Here is a 23,409-nt window from a genome sequence, read left to right as displayed (position 1 = left end):
GGGCTTCTCTGACCATTGTATTTGAAATTCCAGCCCCACTCCATACTCAATCACCCTCGCTATACCTCTGCCCCATTTTCTTTCTAGCCCAATCATTTATCATCTTCTGCTATACTGTATGGTTTTACTCCTTAAAATCATCATTATCCATTTGTAATAATCTATAATGGAAAAGAATCGGAAAAGAATCATACATATATATATGAATCACTTTACCATAGACCTGAAACATTGTAAATCGACTGTACTTCAATAAAAATATTAATTTCCTTGTCCTCCCCTGGAATGCAAGCTGTATAAGGGCAGAGTCATTGTGGGTCCTCAATCAATATTTGTTGAGGAAGGAGATGGTTGAGTGATGGTGTCATTTATTGAGACAGAGAGGAAGAGACTGGTGGATGTGAGTGTTGGAGCAGAAAATTCCATTGGGAAACTTGAGTTTGAGATGCCCCAATGGATACCCAAAAGGAAGGTCGGTGGCTGTCAAATACACAAGCACAGACCTTAGTTTCTTCACCTGCAAAGAGGGCAGGTCTGTTGAGATAAAAGTGTGGCAGTAGCCAGCACAGTCAGCCCTTCCTTGCTGGTGTGTTCCCTTCTCTCCTCAAACAGCTATGACAAGCTTGCTGTGACAAGTTCCCTGTGACAAGCTTGAAGCTGCTGGTGTGTCCGTAAATGTTTCGAGAATCATGTGGCCCAGAGCAGGGGTCCTGCCCATTTGCTTCTCCCTCCTCCTGAGGTTCAGCACACTAGGTGCCCAGAAGCCCTGGCAGAGCCTGGAGCCAAAGGACTACGGAACGTTTGCAGCAGTGGCCATACCGCCTCCTAGCCCTGCTCCCTCTCGCCATTTCTTCTGACCACGTGACAATCATTTCTCATTCTCCGTGGGCCTGTGTTTGTGACCAACCTCTCAGTGGGGAGGAGAGGATTTTTAAAAATAGCTTTATTGATTTATTTTTGGGGATATAAAAGCAATAGATGTTCTTTGTTGAAGAAAAAATTTGGTGCTACAGAATAAAAAGAAGAAAATTAAAATCAGTCCGCACCTCATCATCCAGAGATAACCATCATCTCCAGTTCAGTGTCTGGCAGCGTTCTTCTCTGGATTCTGTATTTTTGTGTCCAAATGGGTTTGGGGCAGGACTCCAGGGCAGATGGAGCAAGGTGGAGATTGGGGGGAGGCTGGGCAAGTACCGAGGTGGGGCCTGTGTAATTCCTGGTTTATGGTCAGAGCAAAACCCACAGTCTGTCCCACCTGCCAGGTCAGTCCCTGGGGGCTGCCTTGCACTCCTCATATTTATAATCATTTCCATACTCACCTGACCGCCCCCCTGGAACTTGAATCCTTTTAGTATCTTTCTTGTTTATTTGTAGCTCTGTAAAACAAATGCCATGTAGCCAGTATCTCATTAATCCTTAGAATAACCAAAAGGGAGTTGCTGTTACTAGCCCCAATTCACAGATGAGGAAACTGAGCCTCAGGGAGGCAAAATGACTTTGTTAAAGGCACAGAGAAAGCTCAGAACCAGGTTTCCAGACACCAGCATCCTGAGCAGAGTGACATAGAACAAGAAGCACTTGCCACATGCCAGACACTTTGGACAGGCAACATCGTCTCCTTTATTCTTCCCAATGTCCCTGCCAGAGGGGCTGATTCCATCCAGTTTCAGAGATAAGGACATCAGAGAGGTGAAGCTACTTGCCTAAGGCCACACAGCCGGTGGGTGGGGATGTTAACTCACTACAGGTGTATCTGGCTGTTGGGGGAGTGCTGCAAACAGGAGCTTAGGATGGGGCGGGGTGGGAAGGGTGAATCGTGCCCTTCTGTCAAGGGCAGCCTCTTTGCCCCTCATCTGGGCACGCAGAGTGGAGTTTCTGAACCCTCTAGTCTCAAGTTCCAGTCTGCTCCGGTTCTGACCTCTGGTCACAGCCTGGACCACAGGAGGCGGTTCGGTTTAGCAGCAGCGCCACCTGGTGGCTGATTTGCTGCCACCCGCGCCCCACAGAACTCAGGACCCTGGGTGGGCCAGCAGCCTTGAGGAGAGGAGGACCCCAGCTCTCATTCTTCCCAGCTGGAGCCCTAGGTAAACCCAAGACCTCCCTGGTTTAGAGAAAAACCGAAGACACTGGGTTTGATAGACTTGCCTCTGAATTCCAACTCGGTCTGTGTGACACGGGGCAAATTCCACCTACCTCTCGAGTTTGTTTCCACATCTGTAAAGATCTCAGTTGCAGGCTTGTTTTGAGGCTGATGGAAATATACCTGACCCTATGCCAGGTACAGGGTAGGTGCTGAATAAATAAATGCCAGGAAATGACCGTTTGCTCTGAACCCCCTCCCCATCATCCTCCCAGGGTCCCCCGCAGGCCAGGCCCAGACCCTCTGATGGGCTTCTCCTAAGTCACTCTTCTTTGGTGGGGCCCAGGGTCCTGTGTGGAACAGCCCGACAGTCTTCTCACTCTATAAATGGTTCTCTTTGGGAGGATGCTCAAAAGGAAGGCTGGGAAAATTCCTGGGAGAACAAGAGCCAAGTGTTGCTTAGAATTGGTCTGACACACCCAGGTTTTAGGTGGGTGGGGGTGTCTCTGGAAGAGCCAAGCCTGTTCCACTCTCTCACGGTCAAGGTCACGGAGTCCTTGGCCAAGGCCCACCTTACCCACTGCTTCCCATGGTTTGCAGCTCTGGCTGGGCCTCCCCATCACTTCCAGGCAGGCACCTGCCCTTTATTCACGTCAGATCGACTGCCTCCACATCCCACCCCCAAAGCACTTCCCAGCTTCCCTCCTCCCCTTTCCTCAAGGGTGCACGTTGCAGGGGGTTCTTCGGAAGCATGCTTCCTACAAGGCTACTCCAAGTGCCTCCTTGAACTCTGAATGGCTCCAAAGCCCCCCAGTAATGACCAAGAGCATTGATACTTTTATAACTCTTGATGGCACTCAGTAATTCTGAAGGGCTCCCCAATTATCCTCTGGTTTTCCCAATGGTCCCCTATAACCCCCACCCAGCAGTACGCTCCACCCCAACTTCCAAAGGGCTCCATCACTCACTGACAGCTCCAGTGGATCCCCAGGATCCCCCAAACTCTCAGGTCTCTGAGGGCCCAGTGATCCCTTCAACTCTCCCTGGCCCAAAACATCCTCTTGTCCATCTCACTGAACCCCAGTGGCATATCATTTCTGGGAAACTATGGAGACTTCTAGAGGTCCCATGTCACTAAAGGTGTTTCAAGGCTTCCAAAGACCCTTGGTCCTTCTCCATGGCCTCCATCACTATCTTGTCCCCCCCTGGCCCTGAATGATCCATCAGTGCTCATGGCAGTGGTGGAAATCCGTGCCTTCCAAAGGTGGTCTGGAAAGTGCCTTGGAGCCAGAGACCCCAGGGGTGTCACCACAGCTCTGCTGGGACCTGGGGCAGCTGACTTGACTTCTCTGAGCCCGTATGCTCATTGGTAGACTGTGCTCACCATGTCAGCCCGTGGGGAGACCAAGGGCAAGGTAATAGCTTTGAAAAGGCAAGCATGGTTTCCAGCATCAGGTGGGTCTTCAATGCCTAATTACTCCCTCTCCTGTGCCCCCTCCTCAGGCAAGCTGGGCGCATATGCACTGAAGCCCCTGCCCTGAGGAGTACCTGCTCTGTGCTAAGACATGCCCTGATGTTGGTGTTACCTAAACCCCTTATTCTGGGAGGTGGTGGTGGGGACTGGCCAGCCTCACAGCTGCTGAGGTTGACGATGGGTCGTGAGCACAGACCAGGGCTGGTGGGAGTGGGGTGGAGGGTGGGGGCACTCTGATTTCCACCATGTTTCGACAAAGACATTTTTCTGCTGCTTTTGCTCAGGCTGTTCCCTCATCTCAAATGCCCTTCTCTGCCTTGTGAAAACTTCCCATCCCTCAGGGAAGGCAGGGAAGGGCATTTGAGATGAGGGAACAGCCTGAGCAAAAGCAGCAGAAAAATGTCTTTGTCGAAACATGGTGGAAACTCAAATCCCAAACCCTTGGTTAAGAGGTTGGCTATATGGGCTCCAGACAGATCTGACAAACCTTGGTCCTACTCAACTCCTCCACTTTCCAGGAGGTATATCTTGGAATCATTTTTTGGCAAAACATTTACTGTCTCTAAACATTAGTTTCTTTGTATAAAAAGTGGGATTAATAACACTTACCTGTGAGATTTGCTGGGAGGCTCTGATGAGGTAATATAGGCATGACACCCGGCACACAGTAGGTGCTCAATAAACTGCCCTTATCCTGCTCTTGGCACTCCCTGAGCACTTGGTCTCTGGCACATTCCCGTGGGGGTGGTCCTGGCAGTCCAGCTAGCCTGAAGCTCTGAGGGCAGCGCCTATGTCGCTCCTCCCAGGAGCCTTCACAAAGTGGACCTTAGTCAAAAGTGAGAGACAGAGAAGGCCACGCCTTGGCAGCAAAGACTGACTCTGCTCTCTGACAGGTCATGAGGTACCCGGGCCGAGGGCCCATTTGATCTTTGAGTTTGAGACAGGAATGTAGAAGACTCCTAGGGGAATCTACATTCCCTCTCTGGGTCACGTTTTCATCACCACTCTACTGTTGGCCAAGCCAAGGCCCAAAGAAGTGGGAAGACTTGCCCAGGGCCACAGTGCAGGATTCAAACTGGCTGGCAAAGGCTGAAGGAGGCAGAGAAGTTTCTCCCCACGCCTTACTCCTTTCCAGAGGAGTGTGGACACTTCTTTTTCTGTCTAAGAGCAGGAATATTCAAGACAAGGGGCTGTTCTGTTTGTTTCAATATCCAAAGGACAAGTGGGTGCTCAGAAAAAGCCTCCTGAAGACTTGACCCTGTTTTCCCAAATATGAAGCCCTCAGCTAAAAGTACCTGCTATTTGGTGCCTGATCCCTTCCCTCTTCGCAGAGAAAACTATCTTAGCTCTGAAGTAGCCTTTGACCTCACTTCCAAAACTCCCTTGTCCTTCTCTGGTTATTTGCAGTGCCCAATAGAGCCAGGCTGTGTAGTCACACTTGGCCAGCAGGGGCTGTTAGACACACTGCAGCCTGCAGCATCTACTGGGGGAATAAATGCCACAGTTCCCAATTCTGTAAGCTCCAGAGTCTGCAAGTCAGATGTCCTGTGAATGAGGGAGACCCACATTTCCATGACATGGCTTCTTTGTGCCCTGCTGGGGACAGCTGCCTAATACAATGCACTTTCAGACATGGGGAGGGAACACCGGTGGCAGGTGGTGATTGCACCAATCCCAGTGACTCTGAGAAAGTCATAATGTACTTAGGGTCCCTCTGGGGAATCAGAGACTTTTTTGAATTCTGAGACTTTCTGGGATGCTTTCCCCATGAGCAGATGTTACCACCTTAGAGAGGGCAAGAGGCCAAGACAGGTTCAGGGGGACCCCAAGAGCAGGGATTTTAAATAGAAGAGTCAACCAGGCAGGAATGAGCAGATGCCACATGCAGGCGATCTTACGGTGCCATGTGCTAGCAGGACAACACATGACGTGACCCCAGCCACTGTAAGGGAGTCTCCAGCGCAGATTTGGAGATTTTTGTTGAAGTTCTGAGCAACACCACCCTTTTTAGAACTTAGGCACAGTTCTTTCAGGATAATAACCAGTGTGAATTAGAAGCTTTATTACCATTCACACCCCAAGCTCACAGGATTTCCAGAATCACCCTGAGTTTGAGGCAAGCAATGACCACCATTTTAGAGATGAGAAAACTGAGGCAGCCCTGGAACCAAAAGCAGGGCTGCAGGCTCCAAATCCTCATTTCCTTCCACCCCATTGTGCCTGCCTCAGACACGTGGGCTGCCCGCTAGGACAGGTGTGTAAGCTTGGTGGCACCACTGCTGCCAAGAGGAGGTGGCTTTGCCTTCTTTGAGTCTTGCAGCCTGAGGGACAGGAAGGCATCATGATGAGGAGGAGACTAGGTTTTGAGACTTTGCTTTCTGCTCCTACGGGTTACGGGCTGTGGGACTCTGGGAAAACGGCTGGCCTCCTCTGTGCTTCAATTTCCCTTGTCTGTAAAGTGGGGGAAGTAATACATAAGTAAAGTGGGGTTGTCGTAGGATTAAAGACAGAACTTTTGTAAAGCACTTGGTACACAGGAGACAATCAATGCATGGTGATCACAGAAAAGGCAGTGTGGGCTCTGGAAACAGGAACCCCAAATTGGAACAGCAAATAATCCCCCATTGAAAACAGCAACCTCTAAATATGGAACCAAGATAGTTTTGCAGGAATATCACGGAGGTAATAAAAGAGGAAAAACCACCGATGAATATCACTCTGCCAAGAACTGCCACAGAGAGTTTGTTCATTTCTTTAATTTTTAAAAATGAGTAAGCAGACAATTGTGTACCCTTTGAATACCCAATAAAAACATTCATTATGCAAAACAGTACAACCTTTTTCATTTTTAATAATACTGTAAATATCTCAGAAAGGATGTATTGTTTCCAATGAATATCAAAAAAGTCACCACAATTACGTTTCGCCTGCCCCCACCTCTCCCTCCCCACCCCCCAAAGTTACACAAATACTAGTAAGAAATTACAAAAAAAAGAACAAAAGCCCTCCCTCCGCCCTGCCCCATGAGTTGTGTTAGGTGAGTGAAGTGTTAAGTGCCACATGTACAATGCAGTGTCCCCAGCAAGACCCTGCGGGGGGCTGAGCATTGGTGAGAGTGATGGGTGAAGAACCGGTAGCAGCAGCAGTGGGGAGACCCCCCCCCACCTGTTGGAGAGCAGACAAGGATGGACACAGGTGGGGGCTCAGCCCAAGCCCCGATCTTCCTGCATCCATTTCCTGGGTTCACAGGTTCAGAGAGCCAAGGAGATGCCGGGCAGGCCTGGGCTGTGTGTGCAAAAAGGGGGCCCAGAACCAGGCATCCCAACCTGCCTGTGGGGCACTGGGCAGCCCTCTTAGCAAACACAGGCTTCAGGCAGCGGCTGGCCAGGGCCGAGAAGCTGGGCGTCTGGGCAAGTCAAACATGTCCATTTATTATAAGGAACTAAATCCAGTTTGGAGAACGTTTGCATTTCCAGCAAATAAAATTGGGAACATAAGGATGAAGAATGCACCTTCCCCGTCCCCAAATAACTCAGGACCAAGGCAGAGGCTCTGATGTCAAATCCAATTAGAGAAGAGAGGGATCAGCCAGGGAGGCCTGGAGCAGCGCTCCAGCTTCCTCCCCAGACCCCAGACCTGTGGAGGTGGGGGTGGGGTGGCAGGAGGCCAGGTCTACCTCCCATGAGCCCCGAGGCTTCCCAGCCCCCTGGCCAGAGTGGCAGGTGGGCCGGTTCCTGGGAAAAATGTAGGAAAGAAGCCTCTTGAAGGTTACAAGGTTCTGCTGGTGACAGGAAGGATGGGGAGGGGCCTGGAGGCTGCTGGATGTCAGGAGAAAAAAGTAAGGGAAAGCAAGAGGGAGAAGACGTTTCAGGGGGACAGAGATGGGGCTGGAGGATAAACCAGGCTCTGGGCCTGACTGTAGCTCCCTCCCAGGAGGCTGGTGGAAGGTCTGTCAGTGCAGATCCTGGCGCGGACAGTGGCAAGACAGACAGCCATGGGCAGATTGGAGGCGCCTAGGCAGCCTGGTTGAGGACAGAGTCCGAGCGGAGGGTAAGAGCAGACGGCCAGGGGCAGCCCTGCCAGGGGGCCAAGGCCCTGGATGGTTTCCATGGGATGAGGCTGCTCCTGGAGGAAATCAAACCACAGAGCTTTCGTGACAAACTTGATTTTAAATAAGCAGGGGTTGGGGGTGGGTGGGTGCAGGAAAGACCACCGGCACATTCTCAGAAGAATCCAGGATCAACAGCAAGTCTGCGGGGGGGCATGCAAAGAGGATCCTAAGAGACGGGGCTGGTCGGGGAGACCCCCAGAGATCACCTGATCCAGCCCTTCCACTGGAGCAGCTGAGGCCAGGAGGGGAGGGGAGCCCAGGTCACTTGCTGGGACCAGAGCAGAGGAGGACCTGCCACCCAGGAGACCTGAGTCTGGTGGGGCTTATTCTTCTCTGAAACAGCCTTGCTCTCTGCAAACCCACCTCTAGGAAGCAGGCAATGGGAAAGGGAGGTGCTGAAGGAAGACCATGGAGGCGAGAAAGAAAGGCAGCTGCAATGGTCAGGGGCCAAAGTGGGACACAGACCGAACAGCTAAAAGGCTGAGGATGAGGACAGGTGTCGCTCCCTCCCACCTGCTCCCCCGCCTGAGGATAAAAGTTTGACCCTATGATACAACCTCTTCCTACCCCACTAGAGAACATTGGTTAAAACCTTTCTAGCACAAGAAGATTCTGCTAGTCCCTGTACAGGATTATACCTTCATACCATTACTTAAAGGACAACTGGGGAAGTGGGGAGAATGGAGGGGAATGTGGCTTTAAACCAGAGTGGGCACAGTCACTGAAAATTAACTTGTTAATAAATCCTGTGCAAAACGAGCAAGCCTCTACCATTAGGTGAAGTACGCTCAGGGATTCATTTGTACACACAGCGGGTGGGGCAGAGGTGGCATCGAGGTGGTGGCAGGCGGCGCTCAGAAGTGCGTCTCCTTCTCTGTGATGGCTGCAATGGTCCCATCGCCCTTGAGTTTGGCCTCACAGTCATTAACCGTCACCGTCCGTGGGCCTGCCCCCAGCTTGCCCCGCATTTTCAGATCAGCGCTCGGGACTGTCAACTTCTGGAATTTCTAGATGGTTGGAGATGAAAAGAGCTGTCTGAGAGCAGCTGCCGGGTCCCAGGCCTGCCTTGGCACCTCCCCCAGTGCCCAGTGGACACCTTGGGCTGTGGAGCCCACAGGCCGGGGCTGGGCCCTAGCTCTGCTACTCAGAGCTCTCTCTGTCCTGGCTGACGATGCGGCAACCTCAGGTTTGTTGACCAACCCTGGCCTTTAAGCACAGACTCTCCATCCTCACCGTAATTCTTTCCCTCCCAGATCCTTCCCATCAGTTGGCAGAACCTTGTGGAAACAGAGGGAGGTGAACCAAGTGGCAGAGGCCTGCAGTGGCCAAGGTTCCAAGGTTAGGGTTCCAGGACTGCTCTCCTCTGGACACATCTGGTCCCAGAATTAACAACTGCCCGCTTCCTGCAGGAATGGAGAGCCTGCACTTGCTCCGGGGCAGGAGCAGGCAGGAGCAAGCCACCTTTCCTCTGGGCTTGCTCCTCTCGGCTGATGCTGGCTCTTCTGGAGCCCAGGACCTCACTGGGCAGCAGTGCTGGCTGGAGCCAACTCTGAGCTGGCACTCGCTGTGGGGGTCTGCACACACGCCCACGTCCACCTCTCTCTGGTCCTGGCCTGGGAGACATAGGTCAGCCCTGGGGTGCTGTCCTGGGGCAGGAATAAGGAGGGGGCCCTGAGAGCACAGCCTCAGGAAACCTGCTCCACCACTCAGAGCCTGTGTGCCCTTGGGCAACTTGCCTCATTTCTCTGTGCTCAGCTTCCACATCTGTGACATGGGGATAGTAACCACCTCTACCTCACTGGCTGCTATGAGGACTCAGTGGCCTGGTGTTTGCAAGTGGCTTAGAACAGTGGCTGTGTGTGTGTGTGTGTGTGTGTGTGTGTGCGCGTGCGTGTGTGTGTGTGACACAGACAGAAATGTGTGAGAAACTGACTCAGACCTGATCCGCCAGCAGGTGGGAGAAGAGCCTGAAGGGCCGCGGGGTTGTTAACTCACTCTGCTACCAAGGGACCACGTTCCACACGATTCCACTGACGGGAAACGTCCAGAAGAGGCACAGGCACAGATAGAGAGGAAGGCTGGAGGGTGTCAGGGCAGGGCATGGCCTTACTGTATTGGGCACCGGGGGTCTTAGCAGGAAGACAAAAATGCTCGCAAACTGATTCATGGTGAAGTCTGCGCTAGGCAGAAAGTCACAAACCACTGATGAAGTGTACATCTGAAATGCCTGAATTTTATGATACAGATGTACCTCAATAAAATTGTTTAAAGGCCTTGGTTTGCTAAATTTTGGCTGTGCAATCTTAGGCAAGTGACAATTTCTCTGAGCTGCAGTTTCCCTTGCCTATTACACACGGAAAATGAGGGGCGGATTGGGGATTTGGGCCTGGCATATGCACACTAGTGTAAGTGGAATGTATGGTCAATGGGGACCTGCTGTATAGCATAGGGAACTCTACTCAATGTCCTGTGATAAACTATACAGGACAAGAATCTGAAAAGGAAAGGATATGTGTGTGTGCATAACTGAATCACTTTGCTGTAGAGTAGAAATTGACACAGCAATGTGAATCAACTATACCCCAATAAAACTTTAAAAAATGAAAAAAAAATGACGCCCATTACATGGCTTGCTCTGGAGACTGTAGGAGATGCAGCATGGAGGGGAGCTTGGCATAGTGGTGACACAAGATAGGTGTTCCCCCAATGTCGGACCTGCTCCCTGTGCCCTGGAAACGGGGTCGTTAATGAACAGAATCTACAGAACAGTAAGAGTTGACACTCTGTGCCTCTGTGTCCCAGGTCCTAGTCTAAGCGCTTTCCCTCTGCTTACTCTCCGAGGCCTCAAACAACCTCTATATGTAAGGGAGACTGCTGTTGGCCCATTTTACAGCTGAGGAAACTGAGGCTGAGCTCAGGGAAAATGGCTCAACTCTGGGGCCTGAGTCGTGATGAACCCCCACCAAGGAGGAGCCGGTCAGGCCTCCCTGGGAGGCAAGTGGGGGCACGTTCTCATCACACCTCTTGCCCAGATGAGGAAGCTGGGATCCAGAGGCACCTGTGGCTGCGCCCACGCTCACCAGCCCTCCCAGCAGAGCCAGCCCCGCCCTGCGCCCCCAACCCCTGGGAGCCACCCTTGCCAACCCCTCCCCTCCAGGGCTGCTTACCTCAGGCAGTGTCCCTTCTGTCTTCCACAACTTGATGAAGACCCAGAGTGGGATGCAGAGCATGGAGGACAGGGCCATGAGCCAGCCGATGCCATAGCCCCAGGCTGGGTAGGTGTAGATGTTGTTGTACTTGAGGGGTTTGTACTTGACCAGGAAGAAGATGAAGATGCCCTGCGGGGAGATGGGGAGGGGATCCCTGGGGCAACCCTCAGTCTGCCTGTGGGCAGCCAGCAGGGGAGACTGTTACCCTGTGTAGCAGCCTGGGAGAGGCGAGGCCCTGCCTGGTCCACAGGGAGTAATGCAAGGAATGGACCCCACAGATCCCGTGAGACTGCCGCTGCCCAGGCAGGCATTGTAATTTTTTCCTAGATGCTTTCCAGGGCTGGTTTCAGAACTAAGATGGTTTGCAAACATGCTCTGATAAACTCCCAGTGCCAAGAACTGGGCGAAGAGCAGTGAGTTTGTTTGTTTTTGTCTGTTTGTTTGTTTGCTGCTTTATAGGGCCGCACCCGCAGCATGTGGAGGTTCCCAGGCTAGGGGTCAAATCAGAGCTGTAGCCGCCGGCCTACACCACAGCCACAGCAACACAGGATCCAAGCTGCATCCGTGACCTACACCACAGCTCACAGCAACACTGGATCCTTAACTGAGCAAGGCCAGGGGTCGAATCCACATCCTCATGGGCACTAGTCAGGTTCTTTACCCGCTGACCCACAGCGGGAACTCTGAGATTTGTTTTTTTAAGGAAACATCCTCTCAAAAATGCCTGTCCATGGTCTGCTCTGAGGGGCAGAGCATGAGCTCCTCTTTACCCTCATGCTGCGGCTTTATTGTCAAGAGCAGAGGCAAAGGTCTTTCATGTAACCTCAGCCCCCACGGAGGCAGGTCCCAACCACCCAGGTTGCAGGTCATCGAATCTGAGGCCCCAAGAAGGGAGGTGACTTGTTCATAGTCACACATCAAGATGACGGCAAGGCTGGGATCCTAGTGTGGCCCCCTCGCCAAGTCCAGAGAGGACACTGTCCCCACTACCTTGGCTTTGGGAGGTGTCAGGTGCCTTGGGCTTCCTGTACGCACAAAGGGTCCCCCGGGGCACGGCACCCCCACAGTCTCAGCCTTGGCCAGGCCTGGGCTCTGGAGTGGATGAGAAGTGGGCGGGTGGTGGGTGGGCTGCCGGCGGCTCCTGGTGGGGCCCTTACCGCGCAGATCCCCGGGGTCACGACCTTCCAGCACCATTTAATGAGCGACAATGGCCGGTAGCCGATCATGTCTTCGATGTTATCATAGAAGCGGTTGCTTCCTGTCCAGAATAAAGCAGACGGGCACACACACCCCAGAGAATTTCTGTACAAGACTCAGAGGAAAGGCTATGAGTGTCTACTTTGCCCAGTCTGAGACACACTGTAGCAGGGATCTCGTTTATTCCTTAAAAACTACAAGGCGTTATATCTCTGAGGTTTCAGAATTAACTGCAGTAAAAGGGGTTCTGGTTCAATACTGGGAAGAGCCCTCCTGGCCTTAGGCAGGAAGGCACAGGAAAAGGTGAGGAGTTTCTGAGGGAAAGACAGAAGGTGGCCCTTTGCGGCAGGGCCAGGGGCTGGGTGAGCTGCATGGGGCCGGGGGTCAGGGCTCTGAAGGTGAGAGCCTGATGGGGTGGCCTGTGGGGCGTCTGTTCCTGAGCCACACCCAGGAGCATCTGTCATCGTTGAGTCCAGCAATTCTTATCCACAAATTCTGTTCAGGGAAAAGGCAGGGGCTGACTGAGTGCCAGCAATGGGCTGGCTGCTTTGCCTACATTACCTCCTACTTGGAGACATGGTGACGACCATCCATTGTACAGATGGGAAGACTGAGCCTCAGGGGCAGAAGGCTGGACCCAAGGTCACACTGTCTGAGCCTGGAACCCCTCTCTAGGCTGCAGGGGTATAAAAGCAGGAGGGTCCCTGGCAAGAGGGAAGGGCCAAGGAGTCCCCAAGGGGAAGGACGACAAAGAGGTCGAAGCAGATGGAGACCAGTCACACAGAAGCCACACCCACATGTGTACCAGGCACTGTGGTGGCTGCTGAGGTGGGGGTGAGCTCAGCCTCTACTCACCGTACACCCAGCCGATGCAGATGCACTCAAAGATGGCCACAAAGAGGAGGCACATCCCGCTGGCTGCGTAGGAGTCAAAGAGCTGGAAGATGTACATGCCACCCTGCGGGGCGGGAGGAGGGACACATAGACAGGGATGGACAGACACATGGGAGACCAAGGTCAGCCAGCTGGCCTTGGGAAGGACCCTCTGCTCTGTGGCTACCAGCCTGGAGTCACTTCCACTAGGGCAGACTGGACTCTCTAGTGTCCTGGAATGCTGTGCCTTCTGTACCTGGGCACCCCTTAAGGATGCCACCCCCTGGGGGGGGTGCTGTGATTGAGATGGTTTGTCTTATCTCTGCTCCCCAAATGCCAGAGACAACACACAAAAGAAGAGACTGGAGGTTGGGCAGGCTCAGCCCTTTTCCCCAGATAGCCTCGCCACTGGCCTCCCTGCCTCCAGCCTCGCCTTGCCTATCCTCTGCACACCACCTCTCACAGGGACCTTTCCAACGGGCAAATCCAACCACATCACTCAGTAGTTTACCATTACCCTTTGGCTTCCTTCATCCTACCAGCCAGGGGCCACCCTCCTCACCGGAGCCTCAGCTCCCTTCCCACAGCCATCCTCAACATACTCCCTCCTGGACAGATGGAAGGATGGTCTCACTTCTGTGCCTCTTTACATGCTATTCCCTTTCAATGGGTAAGTACCTCCAAAGCTCAGCTCAAATGTCACCTCCTCCAAGAAGCCCTCCTTGACAGCCTCATTCTTTGTGCCTCCATAGCACATTTTAAGCATTGGTAGTTTTTAAAAAAGAAGTGTTCCCCCATCACCTGCTCTGAGCCCCTGCTGGGAAGGTCTCCACCCTTGTTCTGTGTGTCTCCCACCCTCAGCGCAGGGCCTGGCTTCCAGGAGGTCCCTGTAGGTGCAAGTTGAGTTATATGGAGTGAGTGCCCCGTGGGGAGGGACTCTGAATGGCTTGCCCACAGCTGTGTCCCAATTTCTGGCCGAGGACTCAGAACATGGTAGGTGTGCAATCTTTGTGGGATGCAGGAATGAGGGGGGCCAGCTCTGCAGCATGTGAATCTGTGATGATCAGGTTCAGTGGAAGGCCTTGAGGTGTAAGCTCCACTGGCCAAGGTAATCCGAGAAGATCTCTGGGAGGCAGGGGAGGCGTCTGAGGGGAGATGCAGGTGTGGGAAGGGTTGGGAGCTACAAAGAAAATCCTCTAGTACAATGAGAGCCCTTAGCAGGACACAATCAAAAGCAGCAGAAATAAAAGTGTAACAGGGAGGGAGGGTGTGGTTGGGGGAGGTGTGCCAAATGTACCACACAGCCTGGACAGCCTCCTTGTGTGTCTGCCACAGGGACTTACCTGGAACTAAGCTTCCTCCCTGTGTCCCCACAGCCCCTGGGCCTCCTATCATACAAGAGACCCTGGGACTTTTTGTTTCCTCATTCATCTCTTCAACTAGATCAGGGGCAACATTTCAATACTGAGTACAAGTGGTCCAAGGGCATTACACCAGGGAGTGGTGGGGACTGTGGCTAACTGGGGAGCACAGGTCCAATGTGGCCACACAACTCTGGTCAACTGGTGTTGGGGGATGCAGACCTGGATGCAGCCAGGGCTATGGATTTTCTGGAAGAGACTGAAAAATCCAAATTTTCTTGAGAAATCTGTAACTTTGGTAATCTCATCTTCTTAGAAAACCACATGAGGGTAAAACAACATGATCCCTAGGCCACATCTGGTCTGGGGCCTCCTGTCTGGGGAGGATGTGGCAGATGCTCAGGTCTCTGAGGGTCAGGAGCTTTTAGAGTTAACCCCAGGACTGCCTTCCTCATTACCCTCCTGAGGGTCTCCTGAACATCAGACATGGAAAGAAAACCAGGAGTTCCTGTTGTGGCTTAGTGGGCTAAGAACCCAACTTAGTGGACCAAGGTTTGACCCCTGGCCTCGCTCAGTGGGTAAGGATCCAGCATTGCTGCAAGCTGCAGCGTAGGTCACAGATGTGGCTCGGATCCCTTGTTTCTGTGGCTGTGGCATTAGGCAGGCAGCTACAGCTCCTATTCGACCCCTAGCCTGGGAACTTCCACATGCCGTGGGTGCAGCTGCAAAAAAAGAAAAAAGAAAAAGAAAAAAGAAAACCAGGAGGAAGCCTAATGCAACACTTACCAAGTGTCAGCTCTGCTTTAATTGCCCCCATGTCTCTGTCCAGCTGACCATGCAGGGGGACCACAGGCAGGTGCTACTGTCATCCTCAGTGTCCATGTGGGAAACGAGGCCCGGGATGGGGAGAACACTCCCACAGGTCACCCAGCTGCCCAGTCGTAGGACTGAGGATGGAGCCCAGGTATCTGGCTGTAAGGTCCTGCCCTTCACCACTCACCACACTGTTCCAGTGGAAGGTGAGACATTCATGGGCTATTTTTTCCCTAGCATCAAGATTTAAACACTTATAAATGAAGGAGAAGATCCTGCCAGCAATTACTGAGGCTGACACGGCCCATTTGGCAATCTGAACTTCCTGGTGTGATCACTCACAGATGCGCCTCCATGAAGGGAGAAGGTTGGCATGTGGGGCCTAAGTGTCTGCTGGCTCATGGTCCTGGGCAGCCAAAGGCCGAGGTGCCCCGGGGCAGACCTGAAGCCTGGGAGAAGGCAGGCAGGGGGCTTTGTGAGCCGGGGCACCCAGGGCTGGTGTCCAGGAGGGCCTGCCACCCGCCTGCTACAAGCCAGGGACACCCTGCTGACGCCTGCGCTTCTGGTAGCCCCACCAGCTTCTTTAAGGCATCAAGTCAACCCCCCAATTTGTATGTGACAAAAGACTACTTTTCGTAATTAAACAGCTTAATGAGGCCCTGCTCACTGCAGCACTGTTCTCTGTGTGGGGGGAGGCGAGATGGAAACGGGAAGTGCTGCCCCATTCATTTGCTCCAACCTGATTATCATTCTGTTAATGTGACAATGACTAGGAGCAGTAATAACACCAGCCACCAGTCCCAGAGCCCACTCAATGACAGGCCCCGGCTCAGGGCTGGGCAAGACCGCCTCCAGCTCTTGAGGGTCTCAGGGCAGGTGGGGGTAGCAAGTGAACAGACAGATCATCGTATCGGCCAGATGGAGGTTGGGCTGAGCTTAGAAAGACATCCTGGGCAGGAAGAATGCAGGGAAGGCTTCCAGGAGGAGGTGGTTTTTGAGCTGAGAAGCGGAGGATGACGAAGATTAAGAGACCGACCTCAATACCACATCATCTGCTTTGACAGATTCTGAATTTCCTCATTTCTTTGCATGTTTCTTACAAAACCTCCTCTTGACTCTAGGCAACAGTTTTTTGGGGGTTTTCTTTGGGGATGTGGCTTTTATTATTAATTAATTTTGTGAGTGTGGATAAAAAGATAGCTCATCTCACCTTCCCAAGGTACTTAAGAAAGCATTTATTAGACAGGATGGCTGCAGGAGGGGAGAGATACATGGCCTTATGAGACAGTCTTAATTTGGGGTCATGATGAACCCCTTCTCACCCACAGGCCTGACAGAGACAAGGAGAGGGTACACACAGAAGGCTGGGGCTGGAACATTCAGTCCAATCTGAAAGTGTCCAATCTCATGCATGTCTGTTTCAGTGACTCCCCAGAAAAGCCTGCTCTGAACTTGTCACCAGTAATAGTAACTAGTTGAGGCCTCTATGGCTGACACTGTTACTTTCACCCAGAAGTTACTGTAAGGGGTGTCCCAGGAGTTCCCGTCATGGCTCAGCTAGTTAAGGACCCGGTGTCATCTCTATGAGGATGCAGGTTCAACTCCTAGCCTCACTCAGTGGGTTAAGGTTCCAGTATTGCTACAAGCTGCGGTGTAGGTCACAGATATGGCTTGCTCAGATCTGGCATTGCTGTTGCTGTGACATAGGCCTCAGTTGTAGCTTCCTTTTGACCCCTAGCCTGGGAACTTCCATATGCTGCAGGTATGGCAGTAAGATGGAAAAAAATGGAAAGAAGGGTGGGGGGCAATGGCCCAGGCATCCACACATTCACCACGACTAGGTAAACCCAGTCTTTCCCTCTGAGTTTCATTCCCTCTAACAAGTGACAGTTGAGACCTTTAGCTGAACGCTTAACACAGGCAGGAAATTGTGCTAACAGCTTAATGAGAGCTTTCACTTGATTCTCAAGACAACCCATTACACAGATGAGAAAACCGAGTCCCTGAGAAGCGTTGGACCTGGCCAGGGTCACACAGCTCGTCAGTGTCAGAGCTGGGATTTGACATCGGACCCCCTGACCCGAAGCCCAGGCACTTAGCCTTGTGCTACCCTGTTCACATCACCTACGTGGGTCTACATCACTCACCTCCGTTAACATCACGAGGCCCAGAAAATAGGAGATGATCGATAGGGCCAGGATGAGCAGCTCTCGCCGATAGCCCCGCCGAAAGACCTTGGGGTACATGTCCACCACAGCGGTCACGAGGCTTTCCACACACACGAACTGGACGGGGTAGATATGGTGGTGTGAAGCCCAAGAGAAAGGCTGTTCTTAGTGGCCCTGGGCCTAAACCCTGGGCCATACTTACACTGGCCCGAGAATAAAATCAATAGCCCTGACACTTAGCGAACTTCAGCAGACCCATTTAACACAGGAGGACCCTGAGGCTCAGAGAGGGGAAGTAACCTATCCAATGCCTCTCAGCAAGGAATAAGTAGGGTCACAACTTGAAGAACTGAGGTCTTCTGACCCCCTTCCCCACCCCCATACACTGCCTGCCATATGCCTATGTGCTGGGTCAGTGACTTCAATGAGACCCAGCCTCTGCCTGGGAAGCCAGATGGGAGTTTCTTTAACTGTCCTGAGAGCTGAGGTCTGTGCTGGTGGCAGCTCTGGTCAGTCTGCGATGGGACTTGACTTGCTTGTCCTCCAAGACTGTGACAGTTCCCCTGCCCTCTGCTTCTGGTTGGCAGGCATCCCTCTGCTGGATGGACAGTCAGGTGAGCCAACACCTAGCTCTTGCGTGTGAGTTGGGCAAGTCTCTGCGCCTGGCCAGACTGGGCAGAGCTTGAGCCGCTAAGCACCTGTGTCCCACCATGCTGAGAGAGGGCCAGGTCCAGGATCCGTTGCATTCCTACTCACCCACCAACACCCAGCCCAAATACCCCAATGCACCCCTCCCCCACTCCTGGGGTTCTCCCAGCATTGTGGGAAGATCTGCATGAGCCTTTTCCTGCCTGCTCCTTCTTGACACCCCCCCCGCTTCCAGGCTCTGTCCCAACCCCTCATCCCATGCGGTTATATTTGTCTCCTTACACAAAGGTGAGACCCTAGAGGGCAGGGGCCAAGTCGTTTTTATCTATCTCTGGTGGCACAGAGGAGATGCTCAGAAAATGTTTGATAAATGGCGAACACATGGTGCTTGCTGAGTGCTGGGCTCAGTTCTAAGCAGTTAACAGATTTTAATTTACTTAATATCCATGTGTTAAGTGCTATTATTACCCCCATTTTGTAAACGAAGACACAGAATCATAGGCATGTAAGGAACTTGCCCCAAGGTCACAGAGGCAACATCATAGAGCCTGAATTTGAATCAGGCAATCTTGTACCAGAGGCCGGGTGGCACTGGGGGGTCACCGTATGAGAGCACTCCCTTCCCTGGAGCCATTCCTTGGCTCCAGATCCTTTCTGATTCACCTCTATTTCCTCAGGAAAGGTATTTCCATCCTCACTATGCAAAGGGCTGTAGCACAGAGAGGTGAAGTGACTACCCTGGAGTCACACAGCTGGCAAGAGTCAAACCCAGGCCTATCTGACTCCAATGCCCAGGCTCCTGGTCTCTAGGCTGCCCAGACTCTACAGCTGTGATCATGCTTTCTCTGGGGTCCCCAGGGAGGGAAGGAGATGCAGATGCAGGGGAGGCTGTTGATACAGCTCCTCAATTGGAGAGACATGAGAGCAGGTGGCCTAAGAGGCACACAGACCTGGGTGCATGTCCCAGGTAGTCACTCGCATTTCTGAGCCTCAGTTTCTTCCTCTGCAAAATGGGGCTAACCAAAGTTGGAGGGGGGCTAGTCCACGTGGTTATCATGATTAAGAACAAAGGACACGGGCCTGGCACACAGTAAGTGCCATTCACACCTGGGGGTGAGCAGAGCAGCCATCCGCCCTCTGGGTCCCTAGGCCCCCTTTGCAAACAGAGTATCTCATTCCCAGTGTGGGCCTGGCTTAGCCCAGGGACTCAGAGCTGAGGCTTGGCCCCTGCATCCCTCTGTGGAGGCAGGCCTGTCACTGTCACACATAAGCTGGCGATCCCTCCTGAGGCCTCTGCCCGCAACAAAGGAGGTGACGGTTATCAGCAAAAACACCCGGTGCTTCTGCAGCTCAGCTTAGCAGTTCCTGAGAAACCATCCAGGAGAAGAAATTGGACTTGGCTGGGTTGATAGGTAGGCCAGCCATGGGGTTTGGGTCCTAAGTGACTCACACAAGGTCACAGGTTGGGGGCAGCGCTTTGCCAAGAGACCCCCGCCTGACAGCAGAGTGACTGGCTCTGGCTGGAAGGCCTTCTCTGGGGCTCAGGGGAACCCGCTGCAATAGGGCAGCAGGGCAGAGGGCAGATTTCTGGGATGAAGAGGGCCTGGAGGTCACAGAATTCTGGCAGGAAAACCAAGGAGAGGGTTGGAGGAGGGCTGGGAGGGTGCTGGGCTGAATTTTGCAATGTGAGAAGATGTAAGTGCTTGCATTCATGTGGAGAGAAAGGAAAATACTCACAGATAAATTGCTAGTTCTAACTACACATTCTTCGCTGAGGAAGGCAGGCTGCCAAGGGGAGGGTGGCTGTGGAGAGGCCCTCAGGCTGCAAAGAGAGGCAGGTGGGTGGGATGTGTGTGGCGGGGTACTGGTGGTGGTACTGAGGACATGTGGGACCCCAACACAGAGATGAAGGAAGAAGATGCTGTTCCACATCCCCGTGTCCTCTGTGACCTGGCTTGGTGCTGACAACCAGGACCAGGAGGTGGTGTGTAGGCCCCAGGGTGTTCCTGAGAGCCGCATCTGGCTTTCCCACCCTCCTGGGCTGGGCGCCCCCTTACCTGGCTGTCCAGGCCTAGGAAGATGAGCATCATGAAGAACAAGGTGGCCCACAGTGGGGAGAGAGGCATCATGGTGACAGCCTTGGGGTAGGCGATAAAGGCCAGGCCAGGGCCTGGAGAGGAAGGAGAGAGAGAGGTGCCAGGTGGAGTCCAGTCCCACATTCAATTGTTGGTTTAACCCACTGGTACTGAGTGCTTCCTTTGTGCTGTGCTTCATTCTCACTCAAATGAGGTAACTCTCCCGGCTACCCCATGCTATTGGTACTGCCGTGATGCCCACTGTGCGGCTGAGCAAGGTGAGGCATAGAGAGGGAAGCAAGGGTCTAGAAGGGTCAGGATTCAAGCCCAGGTTGGTCTGACACCCAGACCTTCCTCTGCACAGACCTTTTGCTACTCTTCCTATGGGGGTAGGTGGCAGGGGAGAAGGGAGGCATTCTTACTAAAATGCAGGTTCTTAGGCCCACCCCAGAGATTCTAATTTAGTTGGTCTAGGGTGAGGCAAGGCCCAGGCACTGGATGATTACCAGGTAAGTTGTTAAGAGTCCAGACTTGGACAAATGCTGATTACCTAGGCCTGCCTCTTCCTTTGGGCTCTTCCTCTCAGTTTCCAGGTCCACACTCTCTTGTCTGGCCTGCTCCTAATGGAGGGCTTGTTAGCACGGCCTCAGGACGAGCTTTATTAATGTCAAGGCTGAGATTCTGAAGTTCCAGCCCTATAGCACAGTGGTCAAGGGTTCAAATAAATCCTTGTCTTTTACTGTGAGCTCTGCCTCTACCTCTTCAGCTGGAAAAAGAGAACAATGGAGTCCTACCTAATAAGGTGGTTTTAAGAATTCAGTGGGATGATGCAGAATATGGGAAGCACTTCATAAGGTAAATGTTCAAAAAATTCATTCTGATTATGTTTTTTTATCTTACAAACAGCCTTGTTAAAGTCCAGTTTACCACAATAAGCATTTGCTTTAAATGTATAGTTCAATGAATTTTGAGAAGTGGATACACCCAGATACCATCACTGCAATTAAGATACAGGACATTTCTACCATTGCCTGGGGTCCCTCTGCAGAGTCTCTACCCTTGCTTCCTGTCTTTGATCTAATTTTTTTTCACCTTGGATTATCTCTGTTCATCCTACCTAGGAGAGTGGAATTACCAGGTCATATGGTAATCACGTTTAACTTTCTAAGACATGCCAAACTGATTTCCAAGGTAGTTGTGTCATATTACATTCCTACCAGCAATGTTTGAGAGTTCCAGTGGCTCCACAACCCACTTGATGTTGTCAGCATTTTTTTTTTTTGCCTTTTTTTTGTTGTTGTTGTTTTTTAGGGCCACAGCATATGGAAATTCCCAAGCTAGGGGTCTAATTGCAGCTACAGCTGCTGGCCTACACCACAGCCACAGCAAGGCAGAATCTGAGCCGCATCTGTAACCTACATCACAGCTCATGGCAATGCCAGATCTTCAACCCACTCAGCGAGGCCAAGGATCAAACCCACATCCTCATGAATCCCAATCGGGTTCGTTAGCTGCTAAGCTAAGAAGGCAACTCCTGTCAGTATTTCAAATTTAGTCATTGTAGTGGGTGTGAAGTATTATATCATTATGGTTTTAGTTGGTATTTCCCTGATGACTAACAATGTAGAATAAAGTATCTTCACATATCCTTCACATATCTTCTTCTGGGAAGTACCTCTTGATTCTTTGCCCATTTTTGATTGGATTGTTTCCTTTTTGTTGAGTAGTAAGAATTCCTTATATATATTTGGGGTATAAATCTTTTATGAGAAAGAAGCATTATGAATATTTTTTTTAAGTCCGTGGCTTGCCCTTTCATTTTTTGGTGTTGTGTGAAAAGCAGTTTAAAATCTTCCCATTATTTGTTGCTGGCATACCATAGATTTTTGGTTATTGTCTTTTTATCCCACGACATTAATAAGTTCACTTAGTAATTTTTGGTAGGTTTCTTAGGATTCTTCTATGTGGTCAATCAGGTTGTTTTATGAATGAAGACAGTCTTTATTCTTCCTTTCCAATCTTAATACTTTTAATTTTTCTTACCTTACCACATTCTCTAGGAATTCCAGTATCATAGAGAATAGAAATGGAGACAACAGGAGTTCCTGTCATGGCTCAGTGGTTAACGAACCTGACTAGTATCCATGAGGATGCAGGTTCAAATCTCTGGCCTCACTCAGTGCGTTAAGGATCTGGTGTTGCCATGAGCTATGGTTCAGGTCACAGATGTAGCTCAGATCCCACTATACTGTGGCCGTGGCATAGGGCAGCAGCTACAGCTCCAATTTGACCCTTAGCCTGGGAACCTCCATATGCCACAAGTGCACCTAAAAAGACAAAAGACAAAAAAAGAAATGGAGACAACATATATCTTTGCTTTGTTTTTGATTTTAGGGAGAAGCGTGCAATATTTAATGGCCAGGAAATTAACACTAGTAACACACTCTTGATGAAACTACAGAACTTATTCATATTCCACCAGTTTTTCTCCTTATATCCTTTTTGTTTCTGTTCCAATGTCCAGTTCAGGATTCCACACTGCACTTCATGGTTGCTTGTCTTTGGTCTCCTCCAACCTGTGGAGTTGTATGTCTTTACTCTCTTCCAAGCCCTTTTTTGTCTTTAATAACCTTGATATTTTTGATGACTACTGATCATTATTTTGCAGAATGTTCCTCGATGTGCATTTGCCTTATGTTCTCATTATTAAACTGAAGTTATGCATATGTTGGGCAGGAAACATATAGAGATGATGCTGTGTCTTTCTCAGTTTATCATAACAGTTGACACAGGATGCCAATAAACCTTAGCACAGGAGATGGTGACCTTGATCATTTGGGTAAGTTGGTTAATGCCAATTTTCTCCATTCTTAAGGCACTATGTTTCCCTTTGCAATTGGTAAATATTTGGGGGAGGATATTTATTTCATTTTTAATTTTTTTTTCTTTTTAGGGCTGCATCTGTGGCAGATGGAAGTTCCCAGGTTAGGGGTCAAATCCCAGCTGTAGCTGCTGGCCTATGCCAAAGCCACAGCAATGTGGGATCTAAGCCATGTCTGCAACCTACACCACAGCTCCTGGCAACGCTGGATCCTTAACCCCCTGAGTGAGGTCAGGTATGGAACCTGCATCCTCATGGATACTAGCTAGGTTTGTTACTGTTGAGCCACGATGGGAACTCCACTGGGGAGGGTATTTTGAGATCATGAAAACATCCTGTTTCAGGTCAAACTTTTACCCATTGATTTTATCATCCACTGGTGGAATATGCCTGCAACAATTATTTCCATGGCATTTGCCTAGTAGCTTTTACATTTTTTTCTATTCCTCCTACATTTACTAATTAGAATTCTTCTGTAAAGAAGAGCTGTCTCTTCATATCCACTTATTTGTTTATTCA

At 51.3% G+C, this 23,409-nt stretch overlaps 1 protein-coding gene across 2 annotated transcripts in view; it reads right to left on the bottom strand.

The window, feature by feature from the left end:
• Positions 1-6,294: 6,294 nt before the first annotated feature.
• Positions 6,295-23,409, bottom strand: part of SLC6A11 (solute carrier family 6 member 11) — a 117,936-nt gene continuing 100,821 nt past the window's right edge. Inside the window, exons 9-15 of one of the 2 annotated variants that reach the window (XM_084989491.1) lie at positions 19,992-20,104; positions 17,266-17,403; positions 12,927-13,029; positions 12,032-12,132; positions 10,833-11,003; positions 8,476-8,672; positions 6,295-7,679 (exon numbers count right to left, since the gene is read on the bottom strand). In XM_084989491.1, coding sequence (XP_084845617.1) covers positions 8,520-8,672; positions 10,833-11,003; positions 12,032-12,132; positions 12,927-13,029; positions 17,266-17,403; positions 19,992-20,104 — 779 coding nt within the window. In that variant the 3' untranslated portion in view covers positions 6,295-7,679; positions 8,476-8,519. Of the gene's footprint in view, positions 8,673-10,832; positions 11,004-12,031; positions 12,133-12,926; positions 13,030-17,265; positions 17,404-19,991; positions 20,105-23,409 lie in introns of both variants that reach the window. The other variant, XM_021069339.2, reaches the window with a different exon arrangement.

The sequence above is a fragment of the Sus scrofa genome, chromosome 13 (genome assembly GCF_054392235.1).
Source record: "Sus scrofa isolate SSC_HxYL_T2T_F1_AM1 chromosome 13, Sscrofa_HxYL_maternal_Yorkshire_Landrace_v2.0, whole genome shotgun sequence".
Classification (NCBI taxonomy): Eukaryota; Metazoa; Chordata; class Mammalia; order Artiodactyla; family Suidae; genus Sus; species Sus scrofa.
The sequence above is the reverse complement of the archived record's forward strand: the minus strand, read 5'-3'. Positions and strand labels throughout refer to the sequence as shown.